General features: G+C 42.2%; 1 protein-coding gene across 1 annotated transcript; it reads right to left on the bottom strand.

Moving 5' to 3' along the window:
- Positions 1–1,054: 1,054 nt before the first annotated feature.
- Positions 1,055–26,691, bottom strand: LOC112567172 (43 kDa receptor-associated protein of the synapse-like). The gene is made up of 9 exons (XM_025243750.1): positions 26,058–26,691; positions 15,212–15,518; positions 14,034–14,263; positions 13,539–13,884; positions 5,510–5,608; positions 5,036–5,158; positions 2,046–2,099; positions 1,635–1,834; positions 1,055–1,473 (listed from the first exon to the last, which is right to left on the bottom strand). Exons 2-9 carry the CDS (start codon positions 15,341–15,343, stop codon positions 1,350–1,352), a joined length of 1,308 nt encoding a protein of 435 aa, XP_025099535.1. The 5' UTR covers positions 15,344–15,518; positions 26,058–26,691; the 3' UTR covers positions 1,055–1,349.
- Positions 26,692–27,396: the final 705 nt, after the last annotated feature.

Below are 27,396 nucleotides of genomic sequence, written 5' to 3'. Positions count from 1 at the left end.
GTCGTAACAGTTAAGTGTCGTGTGCACAGGGAAAATTCGCTTGGAACATTATCACAAGATGGAAAAAAAAAACTGATTTCTTCTTCATTTTGCTTTTCCTGTCAGACATCTTCAGAAGACACCGACAAGCGGCACCGGAAGAAAAAGAATGTCAATAACGATAATAGTTCTCTAGATGATCTGTCTCAGATGTCTCCTAGCCGATGACTTTTATCTTCCTTTGCCTTTCTCATTATTTGCTAGCAATTCTCCGGATATTTTCAAAGACCTGAACATTTCCATACCTTCTGTTCCTTTGCGTTTAACAAAAGCTACGTGGACCGACACAACAAAGATATATATGAATAAATATGTGACACAAAGTATAAATCCATTCAGTGCAGTACACATTTCGTTCCAGCGAAAAAACATACCGCGTCTTGGGGAACAAAAACTGGGCTTCCCTAACTTTTGGCAGGTACTGAAAAAAGCAGTTATTATAAAATGAACGATGCGTGAACATGAACATGTATACCATCCCCATAACTTTTTTGTACGTGTGTGTAGGCATATATATATGTGTGTGTTGTGTGTGTGTGTGTGTTTTCTGGTTAATTTTTAGAAACTATTTCATTAATCAGAAGTAGCTGGAAGACAAACTAAGACTGTAAATATCTGTACTGTCAGAGTAGGCTTCGACCAAGTTAAGTTTATTGTCGTTTACCACTAAACGTGTTTAAGGAAAGTAAGGAAGGCCGTGAAATAACGGGTAGGGAAAAAGGGTGGCGAGGTCACATTGGGGTAGTCAAGGATTTCTTCGAAGAGCAACAGCATTAGAAGTCGATGACAGTACATTCTCCTACACTACCAACTTCAACTTCTGATGAAACTTATTCTGATCCTTACCCTCTGCCAAAAAAAAAAAAAAAAAAAAAAAAAAAAAAAACAAAAAAAAAAAAAAAAAACAAACAAAAAAACAAAAAACAAAAAAACAAAAAAACAAAAAAACAAAAAACAAAAACAAACAAACAAACAAACAAAAACAAACAAAAAACAAAAAAAAAAAAAAAAAACAAAAAACAAAAAAAAAAACCTCTCAAGCTCTCGGGGACGGGTGCTGGGTAGGAGAATGAGACGGGGTGAGTCAAGAAAGGTTAGAAGTACAAAGGAGTCGATGAGGCCAGACGTGATGCTTCCTACGATGAGCGTGTGATAAGCTATGACGATGAGTCGTTTATTCACACTGCGAAAGTTAAGGATGATCAACATTTACAGGGAGATGCGGGTCGTGTCGAAAAATCAGCGGTCGGTCGGGGACACTACACAGGTTGTTGGACGTCGCCGCTGGGTGGCGTGCCAAGGGCGCGCTGCTACGTCAGCGCCATGACGTCAGAGGGAAGCAGCGGATTGGCCGAGGCGCGTCGACGACATGCAGGGCAGGGCCTGGGCCGGCCGGATCGCCCCAGAGTGGAGCGCGCCAGGTGCATGACACACCTGCAGAGAGTCAAATTGAATTATTTATTATAATTATTATCTATAGTATAATTGTACATCTCATTTATTTCAACTTTTGTCGTATCTCGAAATGAAATATTTCAGACAAACATGTATCATAGAAGGATCCTGTCATCGTTGTCATCGTCATGTTCGAGTACCTTGCATGGATGAAATGTCCGCACGTGAGCGGCTCCACGTTCTCCGGCGTGGTGCCCAGAATGTCGTCGCAGACCCCGCAGAACAGGTCCATCTCGTCGCACAGCTGCCGCACCACGCTGCCGTGACGGTGGGACAGCGACGCGTCGCCAGTGACGTCATACAACACTTGTAGCCGCGCGTGGCAGCGCAACATTTCGAGCTACAACAGGTGCAACAGTTTGTTTATTTGTTGAAGACTCAAGATATTTTTATTTTATTTCACTAAAAAGTGGTGAATCTATACAATATGCATGCACGCTCTCGCGCACGCAGGATGTAGAGCATAGACGTGGATAGGGTCAAAGTTCACTTCATGCAGTTTAAAAATTATTTTTAATTGATAATTTCCCGAAGTTATCTGTTCTCCATACCTTGTTTCCTATCTTCTGTGCTATCGCCAGGGCCTTTTCGTTGAGCTCGATTGCCTGAAAAAAAGTACAATTAGAAAGTGTCGGACTGTATCAAAATTTGGTTCTTGATATCCTTTCAAGTTTAAAGATCGAACAGCTATTGAGGGAAACAGACACGATTTGAACCTTGAAATATCTAGCTGGGGGATATTTTTTTCTAAGGATACCTCAGTACGAGCTACTATTTCCACAAATCTGGATGACTAACCCTCTTTGATTTTCGTGACACGCCTATAAACAACATACACAGAGAGAGGTTACATTCTGAACATACATCGCTTCTAACAAGCAAGGATATGACAAACGAACTTTGCAGTATATATAAAAGGAAAGAAGCTCACTAGATTCGATGCAAAAAACTAACTGCACCAAAAAAAAAAAAAAAAAAGAGAAAAAAAACCCCCAAACAAACAAACAAATCAAAACAAAACAAACAAAAAACAAAACAAAAATCTTACGTGGTCGACTACAAATAGCAACATATACTTTTTTTATTTTTTGACACATCTCGAAGCAAATTACATTGTTATTACAAGTGATTGAGTGCTGTTTATAAACCTTTCTGTACTAAAGCGTTTGTCGCAGGAAAAAAGTCTTCGTGTGAAATGTTCACTCCCTCCTACAAGGTCTGTACCTTTATGTCTGCATTTAGCTGCTGATATCATCCCATGACAAGTTTTGACACAGAGTTTATGTTCTAAAATCAGATTTTACTTTACACACCACAGCAAATAAACGGGTTATACATAATGGTAGTCATGTAAGATAAGTGTCCCCAACCTTTGACCCCTACCGCCCAACTCGACCCACCCCATTCCCAATCCCCTCCCCTCCCTTCTCTGCACGCCGACCTCCCACTGCAGCGCCCTCTAGTCATCAGTGTTATCCTCGTTTTGCCTGCAAGGACTGACGACGAACAAGCGGAGGCATAAATGCAGGAAAGGTCGTCTATAAATAGAATGCACGCGCCTGCACGCGGAATAGCGCGCGTGTCTGGCGCGTTTCCCATCGCTTTCCCACGGGTTCCTCTTACACGGCACTCGCAGAGGCTCTGCAGAGGTGAACCTTTTCCACATTCTTTTGATTATCTGCCCTCCTACCTGGCCGCTTTTCTCATCTCTCCAACCTAACCTCTTCAACACAAAGGCTTCTTAGCCGGCTCGCCCCGCGCTCAACGCCGAGGCTACCCGGGAGCAGGTACTTCAGATGTACGAAGCACATGGCTTCTTTGGGCATGGACACACACACACGCACATGGATGTGAATACGTAGACACCCGTGCGTAAACGTACACACATATACGCACAAATTATATATATATAGATATAAAGCTATAATATATCTACATGCCCACACACACACACAGAGCTGGTTGCTTTGATTTACTGGTTGGGCGTAGAACACCAATACCATTCTCACACCCCACACTCACCCACCCAGATGAATACAAGCAATACCTATTTTCTTCTGGCGTTGTATAGTATGTGTATTGTATGTTTCTTGCATGTGACGGTCGCTCGAGGGTCCAGAAGGGTCAGTATGTTTTGAGTACATTCTCAACTCGTACATTCTCAACTCGTTATCTCACCATTTTTTTCCTCCTAACTCTAAAGCTACCTTTCCTAATTATAGATCATATACTCCATTTATGTCGCTACCCTCGTCTCACGTTCACCATTTGCTTTTGCAAGATAAACAGTTGGGACAGCATGAAGTGATCGGACAAAACGGAAAATGGAAGAAAGGAAAAAAAAGCTCTGTTCGCTGATTAAACATAATTAAAGCCTTCATGTAAAAGGAAAGGTTTGTGAAGAACAGCTAGAAACCTCGTTTGATATAATTGTTCACGTCTCGTGTGCAGGAAAGAGATAAGAACGAAAAAAAATGAATAATAATAAGAAGAACACAACACAAAAGAACAGAGGGGGAAAGCATGAAAGACTATAAGGCTACGGTAAACTTTCTCCTCCAAGTCACGTGACCGAAAATGTGGCCGGAAGAGAAGACGAAGAGGCTAAGCAGAAGTAGGAAAAGGGGACGAAGAAATGGCGGTATGAGTGATAATCGCTGGGATAATCAAGGAAGAAGAAAATCTTTGAAGAACTTTAAACCCTTGCTAACAGGACCCCTTCAACTCATGCGCACAAGATGAAAAGGAAAAGAAAAAAAAAGAAGAATGTGAGGAGCAGAGGTGATATTATTTCACATGCGTCATTGTAAAAATGCACTGGCTGTGCAAAATAAAAAAAAAATTAAAACCCTTCTAAAACAAAACTTTCACAGTTTATTTACTAGTCATTTATTGATGACTGTTTTCTTTTAAAAATGTACTTTTATTTTATAATAAACCTGCTGAGTAGAAGATTTCAACAACAAGGACAGCGACAACAGCAGGGGTGGTGGTGGAAGAATGCTGTAAATAGCTGATTGTCTGCATGGAGGAGCTTGTTATTATTAAAAATGCTGAAATACAGAGCATCTGAGTTTCTTCTTGCATTGTAGCTCCTTTCCCTCACTCCCAACTACAGAAACTGTCTTCTGATTGGCTAATATTGTTCACGGATTTTGAAGGCTGTGAAAACGTTGAGATCTACTAAAATGCAATACTTCACCCGACTTCCCTCTCCACCTTACCCCAACTACAGGTGATGAGGCTGCGACACCAGCCTGCAAACATCCCCGTGAACAGAAGTTAAAGACCATGACATCAGTGATGTTCACGGGACATGTAAACAGCTTCCTCATTGGCTGTTGCCTTGAAGCTGAGATTCTCACCTCCATTGTCTTCGCTGGTTTATCTGTGGGCTATTTCTTACACTTTGTTGTTCGCTCAGATGATGATGAGGATGAGGAGGATGATGATGAGGAGGAGGATTCTATTAGCTCAGCCCAGTCACGTGACAAGGAACGAGCACCCTAGTACACCTTTGAGCTGTGTGAGAGTTACCTACCTTGTCTGGTTGACCAAGTGACGAGGCAACTTTGGCGAGACCTCCTAGTACACGTGCTTGTCCAAGCCTCTCACCCGTTTCCGTCATGATGCTGTGTGCAGATTCATAGCGAGGCCTCGCGCGCTGCGAACACAAAAATCACACATACCAACATCCCATTTTAATATCTATTTATTCATTTCTACATATGCAATGTATTTACAAACAAAGGACACATTTTATAAGTCGCTTCTATCTCTCCAACCCTCAAAGAAAGCCTCACACTATGGTCCATAATTATTTCTTCCTTTATATTTGGCAGTGATGTAGACCCTCAACAAAAGGAGGATTAATTTATTTATTTTGGGGAGGGGAAGACGTTTCGACGCTGCTTGCTTTCATAAGATACTGAGATTTAACACAGGCTTCTCAAAACACGAACATTCCACGCCTGGACGACTGGAGAAAAGGAAAGAGAGAGAGAGAGAGATTCACCTCGAAATCACATCGCTTTCTGTGGATGTCGGCGAAGATGAAAAGGCACTCGGCTTGTACCGGGCGGTCCCCCCGGAGCAGCGCCACCTTCATGGCGTCCTGTATCAAAGAGCGAGGATTGGATTAAAAGAACACTTTACATGTTTTCCAAACACAGAGAAGAACACTGCACGTGTTCTCTTGTCCTGAGCATACCTAAGGACATTCACGTGTTTAACTGAGAACACTACTTTTTTTGATAACAGGGACAGCATTCTATATATATACTCTGAACACACCTGATAATCATTCTCACCAGCGCAGAATTTATTTATTTATTCGTTAGCTCATGCAAAACTAATAACAGCAAGAAGGCATAAAATATATACAAATGTAATATACAGCAATTGTAATGTTGCGCTTTTATTTTCTAATACTGTGGATGGACGAAGCTTCGATATGAAGAGAAATTGTCCATCGCTTTACACCAACCATATTGAAAAAATCGTGTTTTATTCTGTTTGTTCAATCTGTAACTCAGGAAGCATTCTATAATCTTACAGCACCAAGCCTGTAATACATACGACTGAGTTCATGCCACCTTAGTTTGAAAGGGTTCTGGAGCTTCATTATTATCATACTATTAGGACTGTTTATACGTTGCATAGTTCCACCAGTTCCTTCGGTTCCCATAACTACATGACTGTATATAAATGTGCAGTCCACCACACATACATCCATTGACCAGCGAATAATTTTTTGTTTTGCTTGCTTAGAAGATTTGCAAGAACAAAGTCCATGCATCCAGCCATCGATTCATCCACGTTTAAATTACTTCTCCTCCTCATCCTTGTTACCATCAGCATTTCTTCACCAACAGAGAAATCTCTATAAAGAAAGCTTTGCATGCTGCCTTGCTTTATTAATTTTTGAAAAAGTCAGTCTAAGACCCTGGAATTGAACTCTATTCCTTTCGGTGTTGAAATGTTAATGGCTGACTTTTCATTCCCCGCATATTGGATAAAGATAAAACCCAATCCCCAGATGGCACAGAGGCCGGAAGCCAGTTCACAGATCGCATCCTCGATGATCATTTCTGCAGGAATGATATTTACATTTTAATTTTTAAACAGCATTAAAAGGTAGAGTAGGACGAAGGAGGCCACGGCGGCCCACACGCCCACGGAGAGACATTCACACGTGCAGCGGAAGGGTTGCGTCACCAGGAAGAGGAAACGTCCAGAATGCATGGTAGGCAATCGGTGTGTTGGTGTGAATCCTGCTGAACACCCACACACCAGCAGCACCAGCAGCCTGCACTGCATGCACACGTGCATCCTAGACCTCGTGCGCGAGACAGAGGCATTGGTGGTGGAGGGGTGGGGACGGGGATGGACGGGTGTGTTGTGGGAGGAGGGGAAGGGGAGGATGGAGAGAGAGAGAGAGAAGATCGTGCAGTAGACAACCATAAAAATGGCAACAATCGCTTTTCCCACGTCTTGCCAAAAATAGACCGTGCGTTCGTTACCGTGATTCTTATGTGATGCGCATTTTTGAAAAGCCATCACGCAATGGGATCTTTTAAAATTCTCCACACTGTGCATGCTCTCCTCTTTACCTCTCCCCCTACCCGAACCCTGGAGGGTGGAGGAGAAAAAGTGAGAGGAGGAGGAGGAGGAGGAGGAGGAGGCCTCTGTAGGAATCCCGGCCTCAACACGTCGAGATCCGGAAAGAGTGTGACCTTCACTTCTTGCACGAGCTTCCTTTGAACATTTCTCACGTGCAAGCACCAGCGTGCATGCATGCGCGCATAACAAGTTTACCATACACATATGAAGCATGGACTAATTTTAGCTGCGTAAGCATGTCGAGAATGCGGTTGCGGCATTAAAAATACAGGCTCTGTCAGGTCATTTCAAATCCCTGTGCGGGAGAAGTTAAAGGACCAAAGCGCAACCTACAGAGAGGAGATCCATCTAAGGAAACATGGAGATTTACCTCCCTTTTCTTGCTGAATAATATTTTTTAAATGGGGATGGAAGGACCCTATAAACTTGTTCACATTCGTTGCAGGGTTTGAAAGATGTACATAGTTTTGTCTCCAAACGAAAGTAAATATGTGTTTGCCTGAGTTGGCATTTTTTTATAGTTTTTTTTTCAAAGAAGACTTGAAAATATCAAGTTTCTCTTTCTTTTTTCTCTCTGTTTCTCACGCACGCACGCACGCACGCACGCACGCACGCACGCACGTACGCACTCGAGCATGTTTCCCGTCTCGTCTCTAAGCTTTGAGCAGACTACCCGTACAACATGCGGAATCTCGGTTTGCTTGATTCAGCTCAAAATATCGCTTCACGAAAATGTCCACGTGTCATCTCTGGACAAGGAATATTACATCTCTGCATGTCCATTCTAACAGTTTGCTATAGCAACCATTGTTATGCAGTGCTCTGCTTCTCCAATGAAATAAATATTGAAGCAACCTGTACAACTTTCAGCTGGGTACTGACGCAAACGTCCTCCCAATAATAATAATATCATCTTTAGTCGAATGGCACTACTATTGGCTTTTGTTTTAAAAAAAGAACCTTATATTGATAAAAAAATAAGCATTTCGGAGTTATCAATCAATCACTCAATCACTCAATCAACAAAAAGTCATTTTAGGGCCTATTGTTTCTTTTGCGTCTTTTTTGTCATCGCCATTGTTTTTTGTCATCGCCAAACGTTTCTTTTACGAGCAGGGAACTGTATCACGTGATACGCTTAAAAGACACCGATTTGATACTTTCTATTTCATGGGGAAAATAGTGTAATGTTAGTCTACCCGCTTATAGCTGTAATGCTAATCTACCCGCTTATAGCTGTAAGGCTAGTCTACCCGCTTTATAGCAGCATCACGTGGTATGAGAGACCGGTGTTGCTCGCGTAACGTATTAAATTTCCCACGCAGCTTGTCCTGCTGGCTCATGATCCACACCCCTCTCCTCCCACCCTAGCCCACCCAAATCCTCCGACCTCCTTCTATTCACCCCTCCTTCTCTCCTTCCATTACACCCTCTCTTACTTTTTCTTTCGCTCACTCGCGATAACTAACGTGTGATTGCTTCAAATCTTACTTCTGTTTTTGGCAATATAAGAAACAGTCTCATCTCCGGGTGGGGGTGTAGGGGTACTTTCTTTGGCGATAGAAGAAAGATTGCAGGCTTGCGTATTTTAGGAACGATACGAAGATTCCAATCTTACATGTTTAAGGCAATAAACGAAAAACTTTAATCTTGCTTGTTTTTGGCAATATAAAAACGATTCGTATCGTGCTTATTTTAGGCAATTTCTGGAGATCGCACGTTTGTTTATTTTAAGGAACATTAAAAAAAGTTGCAGCCTTGCTTATTTTAGGCAATATGAGAAAGAGCCTAACATCACTTATTTTAGGTTATAGACGACAGATTCCAGTCTTGCTTATTGTAGGCAAAAAATGAAAGATGAAAGTCTTGCTTATTTTTGAAAGATTCTCATGTCATCCAAACCCTAATTCATCATTGTATTCAGACCTGGAAGCCATATGGGCGACAAACATCTTGTCTTTAGTAGTTTCCATCCCTCATTTCAATGAATGCGACATCTTCTTCTTCTGTCCATCGGGTGCCAGCCCCGACATAGTCAAGTAGTCACTGTAGGTTAGGAAACTTTCTGAAGTTTCCAGAAATGCTTACTGGGCGCAATTCCGATTTGAAAAGCGGTTTGCTGCAGCGAAGTAACATTTCGTCCCCCCTTCGCCTCCAATACTAAACAATCAGCAGACAGAAGAGTGAACTAAAAGGGGAGGTTATGGCTGCTAAATTCGGCTCCGCAACTCCGGGTGTGGGAACCTCCGCGAGAACTCAACGCCGCCTTCGCACAGAAGAGCGCAGTAAAATATAGTCCGCGCATGATTTGTGTGCTTTCTTTGTTTCTTTCGCTTTCTTAGCAATCAGAATGTCTTCGCTAAGGCAGAAGTGATTCAAAAGAATTGCAGATGGGCAAAAGCAAAGTAGTAGTTTCGCGCAGGAAAGGATCTTGGCTGTCGTTCAATCACAACAGTTGGGCCCCAGTCAAGTAGGTCTTACTGGCCTTTTGTTTTTTTGGTTTTTTTTTTTTGTTTTTGTTTTGCTTTACGGGTGTGATAAATAGGCTAACTCAGATCTCAGTGCTGAAGGTTGAACAATAAGAAACATGCAATGCTGGAGTATTCAGCGGAAAGGCTAACCACCAAAGTGGAATGTTGATGTGGGTGCGTGTGTGTGTTTGTATGTGTGTTCATGTGAGTGTGCAAGAGCTCATACACAGTTATACAAAAGCCATCTAGATAGAATTCTGCATTTCTGCATCAACCACCAAACTGCAAGTGACCTTTTGAGACCTACCTATGACCTAACGGGACATGCGTCACGTGACCACATACCAACCGTGTGTGGCCAAATAAGAACTCTGTGTGACAAACTATCATGTGTGCGACCACATGCGAGTGGAATAATCATCCAGGTAAGGACAGGCCTCCAGTTTTTGCACAGGGGGGGAGGGAGAGAAATCTGCACGGTTCATTAGGACCGAGCTCGCGCGCTGATTAAAACTGGGAGCGACAGCGCGTGCTGGGGGAAGATGAAAGCAATAAGCAATAAGTTCAACACATCTTCTGCTTTCTGTCTTCGAGTCCCGGGCCCGCGAAGGTTTGGTACAGTTCCAGAATTACTCTGCGAGTCTTGTCCCCCACCTGTGCGCCGGCTTTGCGCTTAATTGCAACAAGGGGGCCTCACTCTGGACGCGCGTGCTGCTGCCGTGCGCTATAAATAGCACGCCCGACGCACGTGCAATACGTTTGATCGACGAAGCAACGTCATGCGAGGCTCGAGGGTGCAGAGAGGAAACGGTCTGGCGGAGCCGTGCCTGGCGGGGTAGGGATGGGAGGATGTGTGCACCCGCTTGTGTATGCATAAATATGTGTGTGTGTGTGCATGAGTGATTGTGTTTTACGTGTGTATGTGTGTGTGTGTGTTGGGTGTGATTGTAGTCATGTAAGTGTGATTTTACACCCGTGAAAATGTGTGTGTTAGTGTGTGTGTGTGAGAGAGAGATTGTGTTTACGTGTATGTGTGTATATATATAATAGAAAGAGAGAGAGAGATGTTTGTGCGTGCGTGGTAGGTTTGAGCATGCACGCGTATCGGAGGTCAATCCTTCCATGGAGACATAAGTCAGGGAGTACTTACACAGGACAATTTAAAGCTTTCAGTAGATAAAGGTTCTGTGAAAACTAAAATTTCTTTTATGAAAAAGTTAAATTATATAAGCCAGTCATACACGCAGACTGTCGCAAGTCGCCGAAGCAATCCGAGAACATTTTTCAGTTGTTGAGACGATGACATTTCTGACTACGACAACGAAGGTTGGGTAGACTGGGTGAAGAGAGAAATCCAGGTAATAAAGACATGATGAAGTGGCACAAAATGTGAAAACCAAAAAAACCACACACACGCAGAAATTGAAGGGAGGAGAGGAAGGCGAGGAGAGATATAATGGGAAATATGAATTATAATATGAGAAGAAGAAGTAGAGTGTGATAAGGATTTGAGGGACAACTCAATTAACCGCAACTGAAAAATATAATCTAAAGAAATAAAAAGAAACCTGCCAAAAGCTGAATGTAAAAACGAAGAAATAAGAATGTTTTGACGAAAAATACATGTGAAAAAAATGGACATTTGAAACAAGGGACTTGCAAAAAAAAAAAAAAATCAACAGAAAAGAAAGCATGTAGAACATAAAAAGATGAGAGTTAAAATGAAGGCAGCGAGGGATATGCACATGTATCTTATGCAGAGAGAGAGGATGTCTGAAAATACCGACACAGTAAAAATGGAAACAGAATGAAAATGTATTCAATGAAGAAAGGGGGAATGAAGAATATTTAAAAGCACAAATAACGAAAGGCTATAAAATATAAAGGATTAAAACTTTAAGTACAAAGAAATGAAAGGGTTAGCATCCAGATAAACAAGGATACAGAAAATAGTGTGGATGGGTACGAAAGGGTTATAGGAAAATAGTAAAAGAGGAACATATAGTCAAACATGTACTGAAAACATGACTTGAATCAGAAAGGAGTAAACATGGGACATTACAATGGGTAAATGATGAAATGCAAGAACATTGGGATCAACAAAGGACTGTAGGAGACTTGAACAAGACTCACATATGTATTCCTACATATAACAACTACGCAAAGTCCCGCTAAAGATGAGACATTCTGTATATGTACATACTACATAGTGGAGGTAGAGGTTTGAGCAGGATACACGCCCTGCAAGGGGTTTGCAATAGAAAGCCGCAAACACTGCATGCATGTGTTTAGACAGAATTCCAGACGGGTGGAGCAGAGGCATTGTGTTACAGCAGGTTGCTGGCTACAGATTAACTGGGCTTGGCAACAGCCAGTAGTTACAGAGGATGGAGAGAATGGACGACTACAATATGTCCTAACGGGAATAGGAGTGTTTGTCTCTTCTGAAAGAATTGTAAGTCTGGAGTGGATGACAGTAGTTTCCAGAAAATCTCTCTCCATATCGCTGACCTTAGCATCTCCAGGGTCCTGTTCATGGACGCCGTCTGTCTTTAAGCACGTCTCACACGGTCCGAGAAAGTCGAGTAGAACAGGTGGTAAAGGTCTGGTTTGTCTTTAAACAGAACTATAGTGTCGATCTCATGAGGATTGTTTGCCTTTAAGCCTGTCTCACACCTTCCAAGAAAGCCGAGTAGAATAGTCGGTGGAGACTTTGTAACTAAAGCCTCTTTTTATTTCGGTTGAAAGGTTTCCCCTGTACATCACTGTCGCAAAGAATTGTTTCACCAAAAATTTTATGTCGTTTGGACCCAAGTGTTTGTTGCAGACTAATGTAACTTATAGAAGTTTATGTATAGTTTTCCATTGAAAAACAGTTCCAGTTGGACCCTTTCCTCCGGCAAAGATGTTGCCAAGGAAGCCACCGCAATTTCAATGGCGACATGCGCAATGAAGTCGACGAGGCCGTTGGTCGCAGTCTTCAAGCAACACCTCAGCTTGCATCAGCAAAAGGATTTACGATCCTCGGGTGGCCTGTCGTTTTTTTATGAGTTCCAGTAAGTGCTTTCCTCTAAGCACGGTCTCTTAATGGCTTTTTCCCTCTTAGCCAATAATTCAGCGATCAAAGGGCGCGAAGATCAAATAGGTCATTCAGTTAACCGATTTCTTGAAAATATTTCTCTTCGGGCAATTATCAAAAGGAAAATTAACTTGTAAGTAATAAGTCTCAAAGACTTAAATAGTCTCGTTCAGTGTGCTGCGTTCCTCACTTTGCAAGATATGCATGGAAAGAAGGGAGGAAGGGATAACCGTGGCGAAATTCCGACATCTGAAAGTCATCGCGCAGGGTGACGGGAATGACTCATGCCAAAAGTATCGCGCTTTTAACCCCTTTGCTGTCAGTGGCCGTGAAAGCGGAGATGTGCACTCCACAATTCACGCCCCAATAAGTTTATCTCTCATACATTTGAAAATTTAAAAATTAATTAAAAAAGATTCAAATCAAATATATTTCTTAACAGCACCAATCATTATTTGAGATCAATACATTTTATTATTAATTATGTCGATTATCAGATAATCCCGACCAACGCCGTTGACCACAAGAACATCCAGAAACGTGCGCAACGGTGTTAACGGTCGGCAGGTCGTACAGTACAGAAGCAAAGGCCCACTACTCACACAGCAATCTTGATTTTTATAAACCAGCTCTTCCGTTTTCTGAAGCTGGTATGCCAAAGAAAAAAGTAATGGAGTCTAAACAAATGCCTTCCTACCGGCAGGAGTAAATCTTGGGTAAGAAAAAAAAAAGTCAAATTGTTTTCCTTTTAGCCCCGTGTGTGTGTTTTCGAAATAAATAAATGGGTCGAAAAGGAAAACACTTTCAAATATATATATACACACATACATACACATACCAGTTATACAGCTTAGAATATTTTTCCATCTCACCTCGCAATAGTCCATGGCCTCGTTGTACCGGCCGATCTTGCGGTAAGGATGCGCGATGACCGTTGCCAGGCGACGGCGGAAGCGCGCCACGGCCCCTGCGACTTCCGGTGATGGCCGCGCCCTGCTGACCTCGTCGGCGAGCTGTTGGGCCGTCGTGCAGCAGCTGATGGCCGAGTCGTGGTCGTTGAGGGCGGTGTACACGGCCGACATGCTGGCCTGGACGTGCATGGCTAGCACCCGGTCCGACGTGCTTTGCGCAAGGGCCTGCGCGCGCGAGTAGTTGTTCCACGCCTTCTGGAACTCGCTGAGACCCAAGAAAGCGTCGCCAAGACACAGGTGCAAGGACCTGAGACAGAAAGATGAATAGGACGAGTTAACTTGCAGCCATTGCACAATATGTCAGGCATGAAATCGTCTGTCACTTTAATGCCCAAAAATTATTGGGTAGGGTCAGGGACCAACATCTCGAGACATATCCAGGGTGCAAACACTGACCCTAAAAGTGGGTTTCCTTCTGGCTGAGCCTGCATGGCAGACCTGCAGTACGACACTGCCTTGGAGAACTCGCAGGACCGCAGGTTGCACACCGCCATGTTGAGGTAGGCCTCGGCGGTCATCGCCGGGTCTTCGATGTCGGCTGCCAGTCCGCACTGCTGGCCGGCGTGCTCCAGTGCTTCGCGAAACTTGCCTAGTTCACACAGTGCTCGACAAAGATCACCATTTACCTGCAGAAAAAGGAAGTTTACCTGTATACCCCAAACATTACAATTTTTTTTTTTGGTATACCCTCAAAGTTACAGCCATAGGGCGTAGTCTGTGGAACCAATTGAAGACGAGAATGAAGCTCATGTCTAACCACAATTTTTGCCCACTCGGAGCTATTTTTATATATATAGTGTCAAAATCATCTACGTGATTTGTTATATGAAAATGGACATTAATAAATAATGCAGCGAATATACTTGTAAACATCAGCTTGTATATAAATAAACACAACCGCAATTTTGTCCGTAATATTCGGGATTTTGTGTAATATTTTGTCTTTTCTATTTTTTTCAGTAATTTGATTGGATTTTGTGTCACCTGTGCCTTGTACTGAGTGGATCCGTACGATGGTACCCCATACTGTAGATAAATCCCCCTTCCTCCCCAAATAATAATTGTGCTGGGGTTCATCTATATACTTCAAATTAAACCTCAAATTTTATATTAATATCAAACATTTATGTAGCTTTGTAACGCCTCACATGTAACTGAAATTTCGAGGGATACACTTAGAAAAAGTCCTATCATTGATCCGTTAGCGATAGTTTGATATTGAAACTGCCTTACATAACAGCATAGATCATCATCAAACTTTTTTACTTGGAGGTTACAGATGACTATTGTACTCTAGGAAAGTGCTAAAATAAAGCTGTTTTATATTTTAAATCTCTAATTTAATGGATTTGTAGCGTGAAAAATTATTTGTATAGGTTTGATTCATTATTATAATTACATGCTAATTCTAAAAAAATCAGAATCCTTCATGTTTGCAAGATACAAGCCTCTTAAGCATCTCTATCCTCGTTATTTATTATTACAAATTTCGCATCCCACTTCTCCGGTAACTTTGCCAGCGAACTGAGACATGTATGAGTTTAGACTCGGGAGTTTTCTGTATGGTTTCTTACCGTAAATTTGTCGCGAGGGTCGCGGAGCCTCGTCAAGGAATGGTTCCACTTCTCCACAGCCTCCTCCGCCCGCTGCTGGTGGTACAGCCTCGCTCCTCTCTCGCGCTCTCGTCTGGCCAGACGTTGACCCATGCCTCGTCCTCTACAGCTGTCGTCTGCTGGGATCGCTCAGCCCTGAACCATAAGGTTCCGAACTCTTTGTGGACAATCAGGGAGGTGACAGGCTGGTTTCCTTGCCAACTGAGTTTTACTTTTAAGAACCAAGCTCTTGAGAAGAAATGTTGACGCTCGTCTGCGGGAAAAAAGTCTGGAACAAAAGAAAGAGCGATGGACATGAAAAAAAAAATCATGAAATGTAAGGAATATTTAATAGACTATGACGAAATAGTGGTATTTTCAAAGAGATATATAGTAATGTTGTGACGAAATATTGTTGTGTATATCTATATATTTACGATGAAATATTGATGTTTTGAAAACAGATTTTTGTGCTGATGTGATTGGGTCAATGAAAAGAGAAAAGCAAAATAGTGGAGTATTTTGAATAACCAGTTGTTTATTACATAAAAAGCATTTCTCTATTTTATTCAGCTATTTGAACAACAACAATAATAACAACAAAATAAAACTGTCTAGCATACAAAGTAAGGAACATGTGCACGTGATGGACGAGACTTTGTAAAAATGTACACCGAGGTCACATTCAGAGCGTCAGGTTGGGATGGATATGTTACATCACCATGACAACAGTAAATAGCAGAACTGAGATCACATGCTCATACTGAGTAATCCATTTTTTAGCCCGAGGTAAATGTTTTTTTTTCCTGTGCAGATTAATTATCTGCTAAAAGAAGGCTGTTATTTGCTTAGACTTTCAAAACGGTGATAGCATCCCAGTCACAGTGAATTGGAACAGCACACAAAGTATTTAATAAAATATGAGGTATGTTGTACCCTGGTAAGGGTATTGAAAGGGTAGATTATCTTGAGAGATCGTCTGCTAGGTAAACTGAATACAGCAAACATAAATTCGTTCATGTCTGTGTGTCTTATTTGTCTCTCTCTCACACACACACACACACACACAAATTGCATGTGGAAATATTTATTATTTTAATATAAACCATCGACAAATTCAATGTGAAATACAGTTACTAAATTTAAAATTAAAATAACTTGTAATTACACGAACCCGTTCGTCAGGATGTGACATTGATCCTTTTTATCGTGTTATTGTCTGTCATTTACAACGTAGTTTCACAGCATGTGAACATGTTACTGGTATGTAAAACGGGCTTACTCGAAGATATGCGATATGGAATATTTCCAGTGTTTTGCAATAAAGCCAATAAAGCACAACCCACAGAAACTACAACGGTTTTGTCGTCTGGAAACTACCCCATGTCGAGAATCCACCCGAAAATACCTTTCACGCAAGAGTCTTGGTTAGGGTTAGAAGTCCGAAGTTATGTCCCACGAAGCTTAGTTTCATCTGACATATTATTTAACGGCACCAGGGCGATGTCTTGGTCCTGAATGTTGGACCGGACACAAGAGAGGAAACCTTTGTGATGTCGACTGAGCTGTGCGACTTCACTTTCCATCCACACCTACTTTGGAGGTAACCGGCTGGTCAATGATCTCTGTAATATATGCTCAAGTAATTAACGGGAGTATTCTCTTATTCACGTGGTTTGTAAAAAATTAAAATTAAGAGTAATTTTGCGTTTGGTGAGTTTGTACATGTGGACTGAAAAAGGGTCTCTTTAGATTTCCCCTCCATCTTAAATTTTTCTTTGTTCCCTCATATTCTCTCACTATCATTACTTTCTTCCAATACTGCTGTATTATTATTATTATATTAAATTATTATTATTATGATTATTATTATTGTAATAAATGGATATTTAAAGGTAGAGTGTAAATGCTATGTCAGATTATTCCAATACCGATATTCTACATCATACGAAAAGTGTGAGAAAAAGTTTCATGGTTTTGAAAGAGTGTCAGGGACAAGTCCAAGACCACAGACCCAGGCAGCAAGGTCACGTGACTGTTGTCTTCACCTGGCGCTGCATGCAAGTATGGCAGAGAACTAGCGGAGCTTTCCCAGACTGCAACACTGTAACGGGAGGGCATGACATTTCATGTTGTGGAGGATGTTTCTCAGACTGCAACACGTGGAACTTTATCCAGAAGGGCACAGGGCAGCGTTTCTCTGCCTGACAAACGTGGGGACTTCGTGTGAAAGGGCACAGGGCAACATTTATGCAAACTGCAATAAACTGGACTATTTTATAGGCAGCGGAACTTTACATTGCGTGCAATAAGCACTCTGTGGGATTCCTGGGTGGGATGCCGATTACAAAACACCGTAAAGGACTTGAACGGGCATGAAAGATGGAAGGCGGGAAGAGGGAATTTCACGCAGTCTATAGACTTTCGGACAAGTGGAGAAGGGCACACAAGGTTCTAAGACTTTTTGACAATTGCAAAGAATTAAACTGTCAACAGACGGGACTAAGATGACATTTCGCTCACTGCACGAGTTTGTCAGTTTGGCAGAAAGTAGCGGATGAGTGATGTCTTCCAGTGCTTATAGTCAGGAAAGGTAGCTTGTTGCATCACACAAGCTAGAAATTCCAGTAAACACAACTTTGGAATAGTTTGAGGGACTGACGCTTTGACAATCTGTCCCGTTAATAACGACAACGTTCTTTGACCCAGAGGTCACCTCTCTCTGAAAGACGATTAGTACATCGATGACACAGTCTAATGTAAATACATTCAACTACTGCTAAAGAAGAAGACACGGGGATAAAAATGGCAACACTCAACATACAGTACACAAGAACAGGGAAACAACAAACAAGCAGACGCTTATTTAGCCACACAAGGGGTCGTTGAACTGAAGTTGTCGGCCAGACACTTGGCCCGCCAGCATCCAGAGAGCGAGAACTGACGAAAAGCTACAGAGAGAATATAGCCAACGGATAGTTTTAGCCCTCTACATCTTCTCCAGCCTCGATTTGATAGGAAGTTTAAGTTTCCTTCGCTCTCAACCCACTTTCATTTCGTTTTCTATATTTATCTGAATAGTTTTTGTCTCAGTAAATCCACCCGCCACCCACACCATACACCACTACCTATTTCCAATTCGTCTTTGAAGGAAAGTCGGTCAAAAATTAAGTAAATCGGATTCAAAACATCTTCTATTTATTCCGAATTTTACACACATATATATGTATGTCTATATATAGTATGTAATTTTAACCGCTAGACGCACAAAAAGCAATTTTCCAGTCTCCCCAACCTTTCTTTTTTTTTTAAAAAAGGCGCGAGATAATTTCGATGCAGATGGTGGCAATTGAAGAGAAAGGATGAGTCACAACTTTAACTGTGTGTATATTTGTGAACCTGGATGATGTAATGGGGTGTTTGAAAAATAAGGTTAGCGCAGAAAGGTGTACACAGCCAGGCGAGTGCCAACACGGATTTCGGGACGAAAGAGGAGAGAGAATCAGACAGACATTAGCAAGAAGGCCGATCCCGACGGAGAAACAGACAGAACAAGAAGAAAGAAGAAGGATGAAGATCCTATCATGGATGCAAACTTATAAGCATGGAACAAAAACAAGAAATAGATGGCGTTAGACAAAGGCCAAAATAAATAGGAAATTTAAGATTTCAGACAAAAGACAGGTTTCTCGTCGTGTTGCTTTGGGAAAGCACTATCACTGGCAAAAAATGTTGTGATGAAGCAGTAAGAAGTGGAGGTGGGTAGTAGGAGAGAGAGAAAGAGAAAAGGTTTATTGTTTCAGAAGGAAAAGTAATTTTAGGCACACAGCCCAGATTAAAATTCTGCCCTTGTTACTCTGAGAACAACCACTTTGCACCACTCCCATGAGCTGCTCCCTGTTGTATTCTGCTGATGCTGCTGATGCTGGTTGTGCTGCATCCTTATTGCTGCTGATAGTAATACTTGTCTTTAGTTTTGTTATTGCTGCTGTTGCTGCAGATGACGAATTTGTCGCCAATGAACAAAAAAAATTCTCTTCACTTGTTTGTTTGTAGTTACACAAATAACCGTGCATACTCTGTGGTCATAACCATGATGTTAATAAAAATAAAATAATAAATAAAAATAATAGTTGTATGCAAAAGCATCAACAGTGACACCTTTAAAAAAAATTTTGGCTGTTACAATCACAACCATCACTTGTCTGTTGAAGTGGATAGCGAGGATGGATATGCTTATCATTGGGTGGTTAATAGAATAAGTAATTAAACCACACATACGTGCACACACACAGTCAATGCGAGTTTGGATCACAAAATTTTAAAAATGGAGATAAAAGGAGGGAGAAAGGTTGTTGCCAAGAGGACCCTAGTTACATTAGTTTTTGCCGACACCACCCGGTACCCGGGTATCCACTGTACTTTCTGTGGTCCTGAGGAGACTGCGAGCAGACACAATGTTGCTGGCACCGTTATCTTGCTTTCCATCGCCGCCATGCAATGCTACCTCCACAATGGTGTCTGGAGGTGATGTGGAGGCCAACAAGAAATCACTTATCATGAGGTCATTCTCATTTCGCAGTAGCATGAACACATCAGCTGACTGCTGATACGAAGTCTCTTTACTCCCACCTGTGATAATTCCTTGACCTCACTTACCTATAGGGCTAGGATATGATCCACATTAAGCTACTTTAAAAAATTATTATTATCGTTATTCCTCTACTGCTGAAATTCTTCCCATTCCTCTCTCACACACACACGTTCGCACACACACAGCTGTTCTGTTATTTTTGTAATAATAATAATATTCAAGGTCCTTCTTTGAAATATATATATATTTTTTCAGCTTCCATTTCCGAAAGTTCTGGATGAAAATCACTTGTAAATTATTCTTTGACTCTTCATGGACGTAATGGACGTTCTATTTTTTTTTATTGTTTTAACAAGATTAAATTTTATTAAGAAACTGGAAAGGAGGGGTCTAGTCCATGACATTTTTTTAAAAATTGATCAGGATTGAAGCGTCGCATGGTCCAAATGGTTTAAAGGGGAGGAAAAATAGGTGAAAAAAGTTAAAGGTAAGGCAAGGTAACGGTAGTCCCTTGAGCTTTTGGTTGTATGGAAATGAGATGCTCACTCATCTTGCGCCCAGAATTTATGAAGGCGCGGCCCATGACCTTTCCATAGCACCTCACCTTTACCCAAACCTCTAGGGAAACAGGTGTCCTCTCCACAGCTGTATGCTGCGCTACACGGGTATCGAACCTCTGGATACGGATGCCGTTGCACTAATCTATAAGTTCTCCTAGAACGTAGGAGGAGGAGAATGAGGATAAGGATGACGAGGACGACGACGACGATGATGACGACGACGACGCTGAAGAGAAGAAAAGGAAGAGGACGAACAGGAAAAACATTGCTTGTCTGCTTGCTTGCTCGTGTTCGCAGTGACCTTCCTATATTTTTAGAGCGGGGGATATCGCCACAGGTAATGCCTATATCGCAATGCCGCAACATCCGCAACATCCGCTGCTCCTGCATTGCGCGTGCCGATGCGCGTGCGTGGGCGGCGCCCTGCCCCTTTCATCGTCCTCGTGGCAGCTGCGCCGGGCTGCAGCGATGTAACAATAATAATGGCGTTATCGCATCTCCTTGCATCCCGCTCGTCTAGTTATCTGCCTCGTCAGCCGCCTTGCCCTGCGTTGTGTTGGCTGCGAACGGTTGCTGAAGGCTGCATGTGGACAGAGGTACAGATGCTTCAAGGACTAGATCATCACCTGCATGTAGGCTTTAAACGGTTTTATCTCTCCATCTTCATGCTCAGAGATAAAGGATGAGTTGGCAGATGTGTGTAGTTAGGTCAAGGTCAGAACCCAACCTCTTGTTCCGACGATTTCTACCATCAGTGTTAAATCACATACCCATGTACAGGGCAGGCAGGAGATGTTTTTCAGTCACAGTCTTGGCCGGAAACATGATTTGAAGTCAGACACACTAAGCACCGAACTAACTCTCAGTTTTTCCAAGGTCTTTTTGCCTTTTGCGTGTTGTATTGCGCAACAATCCGAGCACCAGTCTCCATCAATCCGATGTGTTTCTTATGTGTAAGTGCGAACATTTAGGAACCACATCTAACTACATTTACAGTCCACAATTCGCTTAAAACTACATTGCACATCCTTTGATCAAGTCCTGCTTCACCTCTCCACTTTTAGAATCATCGCTCTGTGGTCTTTCAGAACAATAATATTGTAATATGACAATAGTATTATATAGTCGATGACCTGTTCTGTCTATCGACAGGAGTCGGCGCAGGGTCTGTAATATCAACGACCAAAAGACGAGCCATGCACAGACAGTAGGCACCTTGATTTTTTTCGCAAAACATGAGAATTGTTCGTGCGAAGAAAAGGGGGAGACTAAAAGAGACTTTTTACAAAGCAGTTCCTATCAAACAACTGCGGACACAAGCCCAAACAGAAACCGGAGCAGACGAGCTAGACGACCTTACATTAAATTGTGATCGCTAATAAGCTTTTGACAAATAGTTGTATGCGCACAAGTTGATTACCGTTATCTAAATTTAATAATTCAATATAAAAATGAGCTGAAGAAGAGGATAAATAAAAGACAGCATAGACTCAACACCACTCGATATAGAGATATTCTTCACTCGGCCAAAACGAGTGGAGGGGATGGCGGAGGGAGAAAAATAACATACCAAAAATGAAGTAAGTTTTTTAAGTGCATAAAGTGCATTTTGATTGTATTAGTCACCCGATAAAAACTAGAATTATTACACTAAGACTTAAATCTACCAAAACCACCCATAATAACTCAAGAAACAAGTCGGTTGCTAATACATTAAAATCCTTAATTATTCTTCTTAATCAATTGTGACCCATAACCACAAAATGAGTCTTAAATAAAAAAATTAGATGTTTAAAAATTACATCATTAAAATCTACAGGTTCTGACTTTCTTTTGGTGGTAATATTGTCATTCTAGTCCCAAAATATAGTGAGTTATACAGATTTATAGTATGCACGTGCGACATCGGCCATTTTGAGAAAAGCAGGTTCAAAGTTTTGCGGCAATCCCACAAGGTTGTTACTTAGCAACGTACTTCTATCAGTTAAAAATGTACGACATTTTGCACAATTATAAAATACATCAAGCTACATCATTTCAAATTCACAAAAAATCTTCGAAATATTTTGTAATTTATTTTCAGAGTTTTGATTGTGCTGAATGTTAAAAAAATCAAAGATTGATCGGAATTAAGTAACACTAATAATTATTCTTTAGTAAGATGATTTTTCAATATTCTCTCCTTAATCCGCACTTTGAAAGTGTGAAGACTCGCGGAAGCAATGAGTTGCCTCCCCGTCAGCCAATCGCTCGGCGCCTTTCTTCTCGTTACCATGGAGATGTCAGCATGTGATTATCCCATTGGATAACGTTGCGATCAACAGCCAAATTACTCATAAACGTTTCAGACACGTTTCAGACTGATTTTATGATTAATTAATGTCAAATTAGTAATTACAGACACTGAAAATACAGACTCCGGGCTCTGTGGTAAGTTATAATATGCTGGGGCTCTGACAGGGATACGGTACGAAAACAGTTTGAATTTTCCTGAGAAAATCGAACTGACTGCAATGGGTTACTCTGATTAAAATGTATGTCTAGACCATTTTCACTTCTGTTTTAACAAAGCAGTGTGTTTCCTTGCTAGTTTAATTACTAAGGAATTCATTTTCACAAAAAAAGTGACTACTCAAACTTGATCCTAATCACCGGTCCGGGCCTCTGCTACAAACTGCTGTGTGTGAGTTGGGACTCATTTCTTGGTGGCGGGTCACAACACACAAACGTGCCAAACTGCAACCATGACCAGGCCTCGACTGTTCAGCAATATAAGAATCGTCTATAATGAAAAAAACTTTTTTTTACCATTCACTTCCCCTGTAGCGCTAGGTGCGAACCATCCCTGCGCCGTTCACCCATTCATCGGTCCCACATTTTCCTCCCCTGTCTTTCCTTCACTCCACTTCTAGTGTGCAGGCCAAAGATACCAGGCCGTCAAGTGTGCCAGCAATGATACCGGTGTCCTGCGACAGTCCTACATCAAGTGTGTCCAGCGAAACGAGAACATTTTACTCATTTCTTAACCTTTCCTCCGAGCCTGGGAAAAAACACTCTGCTGTCATGATACTCGACATAGCCAAGTGTAGTGCTTTCATGTTTTTCTCAAACATTCCTAAATAAAAGCAGAACAAAAATATAAATTTGGCAAAAAATCGCACAGTCAGAGGCCGAACCCAGTTACAGCCGCGGGCCCTCAGGCCTGGGTGCAATCACCACACTATAATGTTCTCAGCAACAAGGGTGTTAAACTACCCATTGAATGACGTGATAGCCTAGTTAGTCCGAACTGAGAGGCGTGCCGTTCGATGCCCGTGTAGAGAGGCTCACTTTTCCCTGTCGACCCAGCTGGCGGTACGGGTACCTGACTCCAAAGAGGATTGAGGAGGGTAAGGCAGCGAGGGAGAAGAGATGGGCAACACCCTCACATAAAAGCTGGCCCTGAGAAAAGCTAGGTCTCTAACACCAGATTCCCTAACGACCTGAAAAGGTCTAGAAAACCTTTACCTTTGTATTTAATGACAGTTTGTACTACAAGATATTTAGTGTTATTAGTAAGTTGCCATTTTCACTATGACTGAAAAACAAAATTCAACACCCGGAACACTCATGGTACCGGACATGGACATCTAGAACACTGGATCCCTGCGGCAAGTATCCTGCAAACCTAGGAGGGTGAACTCAGCTCACCATGGCTTGTTTTTTCCCCCCTAACGAATAAGTAAGCTCAGGCTGGGTCACTTTGCATGCACGTGTGTGGCTCTCAGGCCGGCAACTCAGTATTAAATGACTGAGAGTCCTGTATCAAAGGAAGAGAAATCGAAAGAGAAAAAGACTAGAGGTGAACAAGCTGAAAATGTTAGGGAGTCGGAAATAAAGAAAGCTAAAAGAGGGAAACACGGAGACCACCGACAGAAACCGGATTCTAGAGCTGCCAACCTTCAATGCAAACCGTGGAAATATTGTACCCCAGGGGAAAAAAATACTTGGATTTTTTTAACACAACCCTGGGTTAGACATTAAGGATGGTAATCCTTCACCTCAGTAGTCTAGGAACAAAAAAAATTACTCAGTAATTTTGAGTAATGGCTCCGATTTGAGCCTTAATTTAGAGCTAGCTTTTTGTTTTTTATGTTTTTTTTTTTTTACTTTTGTGTCAAATCTCGCATCTGCGCAGAAAGGGCCTCCGGATATTTACATTTTTGTTGTTGCCAGGAATCGTGTTCAAAATCATGCGGTGGTGCCTGTTATCGTAAACTTAATGGGTCGGGGAGGAGTCCGTCTGTTATTCGCAAGACCTATTTATAGCAGCCCTCCGCAGTGGCACGTGCGTACGAGTAAAAGAAATAAAATGTCGAGCAGTTTGAATCACAATCTCTACAGGCTGCTCAAGATGTTTGAATCAGGCGTCTGTAGAAGCAGGAACAGAAAAAAAAGACGAGAAAATGAAATAAAAGCAGAAGAGTTTGTGGAAGCAATAACACTTTGCTTCTGTTGTCTGAAGAAGTAAACAAAACAAAACAAAAACGAATGGGTGTGCAGCTGCAGCAGGTCCTCGCGTCTGCAGCACGAAGATGTACACAATATTCATGTTGCTAAGGTGATGTTTCTACCACTAGATACAAACTCAGATGGTATACTGTGATACGACAGCACTGTTTCCGCCACTTAACAGGAAAAAATGCTGTTTAGCTGTAAGAAAGCTAGAAGTAAACAAAAACATGTATACTGCTGTAAGAAAGTACAGGTGTCTACCATTAAATAAAGCAGACTGCTCTGAGAGAACAGTATCTAACCCTAAATAAAAACAGATGTGATGCTGAGTATCAGAGGATTGAGAGTCAGCCCTAAATACCAGTGTAATGCCACCTCCAGACAGCCTCCTTCTGATTAAAAACATAATTTCTGTGCTGCTACAAGAACATTAATGTGTATTATTATTATAATGTTTAACAGAGGAATTAGGCATCTCTTGGTTAATTAAACCAAGAAGTGGTTTCTATAACCCGATGTCAACGTCTACATCATATATTGTTGTATATGAATGTAGTGTCGAATTTTTGCTTCAAATCTTAATTTTCTGTCTACATAAATGACTACAGGGAAGCGAACCACGAAAGTGAAATCTGACCTCAGCATCCCAGTGTCAAGTGATGGGATCCCTTGCAGGAAAATTTCACAGTGATTAGTGATCAGTTATAAACAACGAAGCAATCCTACCCCTCCTACCCTGGCTCGTTTGCATCCCTTAGGTCCATCAATAGATTTTTCTACCTCTTAGTCCTTAATATTCACGACATATTAAGAAAATATCTGATTAAATTTTAACTCAAGCGTCAAGCCTGGCTTCAAACACCAAACTGAATATATCGAGTTCTGTTTTCATTTCTATGCAAGGGATAAACTGCTCCTAAAGTTTATCAGATCCACTATAATCTCTCCTTCAAGCGTCACTGCAGAAAGTAAACAACATCAATAACAATCAGGTATAATCACAACCAGACAGCTCCCCAAAATTGTCATTAGTCTGCTACAAAATCTGCACGCTCAAGCACACTACCGTCGTCTCAAACTTCGTACTTGCACGCGCAAGAACATGTGGTTCTGCTGATTGTGTTATCAACATTTTTTTCTTTTTTTTCTTTCTTTTTTTTTTTTTTTTGCTCTCCCTTACCTTCTTCTTGGCTGCTGATGCTGTTACTCCCCCTGTGAGTCGCTCTCTCAGCAAAGAGCGCTCGCCTGTGCGTTGGTCGATGTGTACATAGAGGGTCGAGTTGTAGGAAGCGGATCTTCCAGGTTCTGCCAGATCCTGCAAGCCAGTGCTGGAACAAGCAGAGCGAAACGACCACTGGTTCGAAGTCTGCCTCCCGCCGTGGTCAGCAAAAGCAAGGCACGCCTTTTTGGGTGGGAGTCCGGTCCGTGCTGTTCCCCACGGATGACAACGATGTCGACGACAACCTCCCCTGTGTCCCACGCCGTTCCACACCACACCACCGACTCTCAACCGCTGTCGTTCCCCGACCGTCCCGCCGTGTAATATGGAGAGCGGCGCTGCCTGCCTGCCGCCTGCTTCAGCAGCCGGGGCCCTGCAGGGGGAGAGGATGCAGAAAAGGAGCCAACAGCCACTGGCGAACGAAGGAGAGAGAGAGAAGGGGAGGAGCAGGCTGACTGATGCAGACAGACTCGAGGACAGACAGACGAGACAGACAGGTATCTCTAACGTGTGCTAGCTGTGCTATACAAGTTCATTCGACTTGGGAGCAAGGTTAGACATCAGCAACACCATGGTCCCTAGGGAGGGAAGTGGACGGACACATGATGCTTCAAAGACCTTTATACCACAGTCCTTTATTTTTCTTACTGATTATATACCTACCTGTCTTTCAGCGGTCATAAAAGTTGTTCCATAATTCACAGATACATTGCAAGACAATATTGATGATTTTGTTGTTCTGTTTTTTTTTAGTTTGGGGAGTGTTTTCAATATATATATCTTGTTTGCTTCTCCACCTTTTTTTCCCTGATTATCAATGTTCAACACAGGTGTAAAAAGTCAAGACTACATGAGGACAGGCATGTCGTGTACACAATAAACCTACACACATATACACACAAACACAAAAAATCAGAACTCTCTCTCTCTCACACACAGACACCGATATTCAGTCTGAAAACAAAATGAAACAACAGCTTGCAAGAGAGAGAGAAAGACCCGGCGTCTGCTAGAATATACACTCAAGAAACACTGAACGTCTGCAGGAGGTGGTGCGTCTACAAGCCGGAAGAGCTCTGGACGCCATTGTGGGGAGCATCATGGCGCGCTCTTCCCGCCGGCTACCTGGAACAATTAAATCGGCGAAACTCGACTGACAAGATTGCTGACGCGTGCGGTTCACACGCAGGCAAGCTCCTGGCACCGACGTGTCCTTTTGCCTGCACAAGGGAGATAACTCTCCTAAATCGTGTGCCTTATCGCCCCTTACCCTTTCCTTGCTGCCATGAGCTATGGACGC

The sequence above is a fragment of the Pomacea canaliculata genome, linkage group LG6, assembly GCF_003073045.1.
Source record: "Pomacea canaliculata isolate SZHN2017 linkage group LG6, ASM307304v1, whole genome shotgun sequence".
Classification (NCBI taxonomy): domain Eukaryota; kingdom Metazoa; phylum Mollusca; class Gastropoda; order Architaenioglossa; family Ampullariidae; genus Pomacea; species Pomacea canaliculata.
This window is presented reverse-complemented; position numbering and strand designations above follow the sequence as displayed.

What these genes read in the sequence shown, in the direction of transcription:
- LOC112567172 (XM_025243750.1), bottom strand. Translation starts at nt 15,343, where the DNA reads ATGGGTCAACGTCTGGCCAGACGAGAGCGCGAGAGAGGAGCGAGGCTG. An exon ending in GAAGGAAACCCACTTTTAGG is followed by an intron (nt 13,885 to 14,033) that starts GTCAGTGTTTGC and finishes TTTCTGTCTCAG; the next exon opens with GTCCTTGCACCTGTGTCTTG. An exon ending in GAAAGCGATGTGATTTCGAG is followed by an intron (nt 5,159 to 5,509) that starts GTGAATCTCTCT and finishes TTGTGTTCGCAG; the next exon opens with CGCGCGAGGCCTCGCTATGA.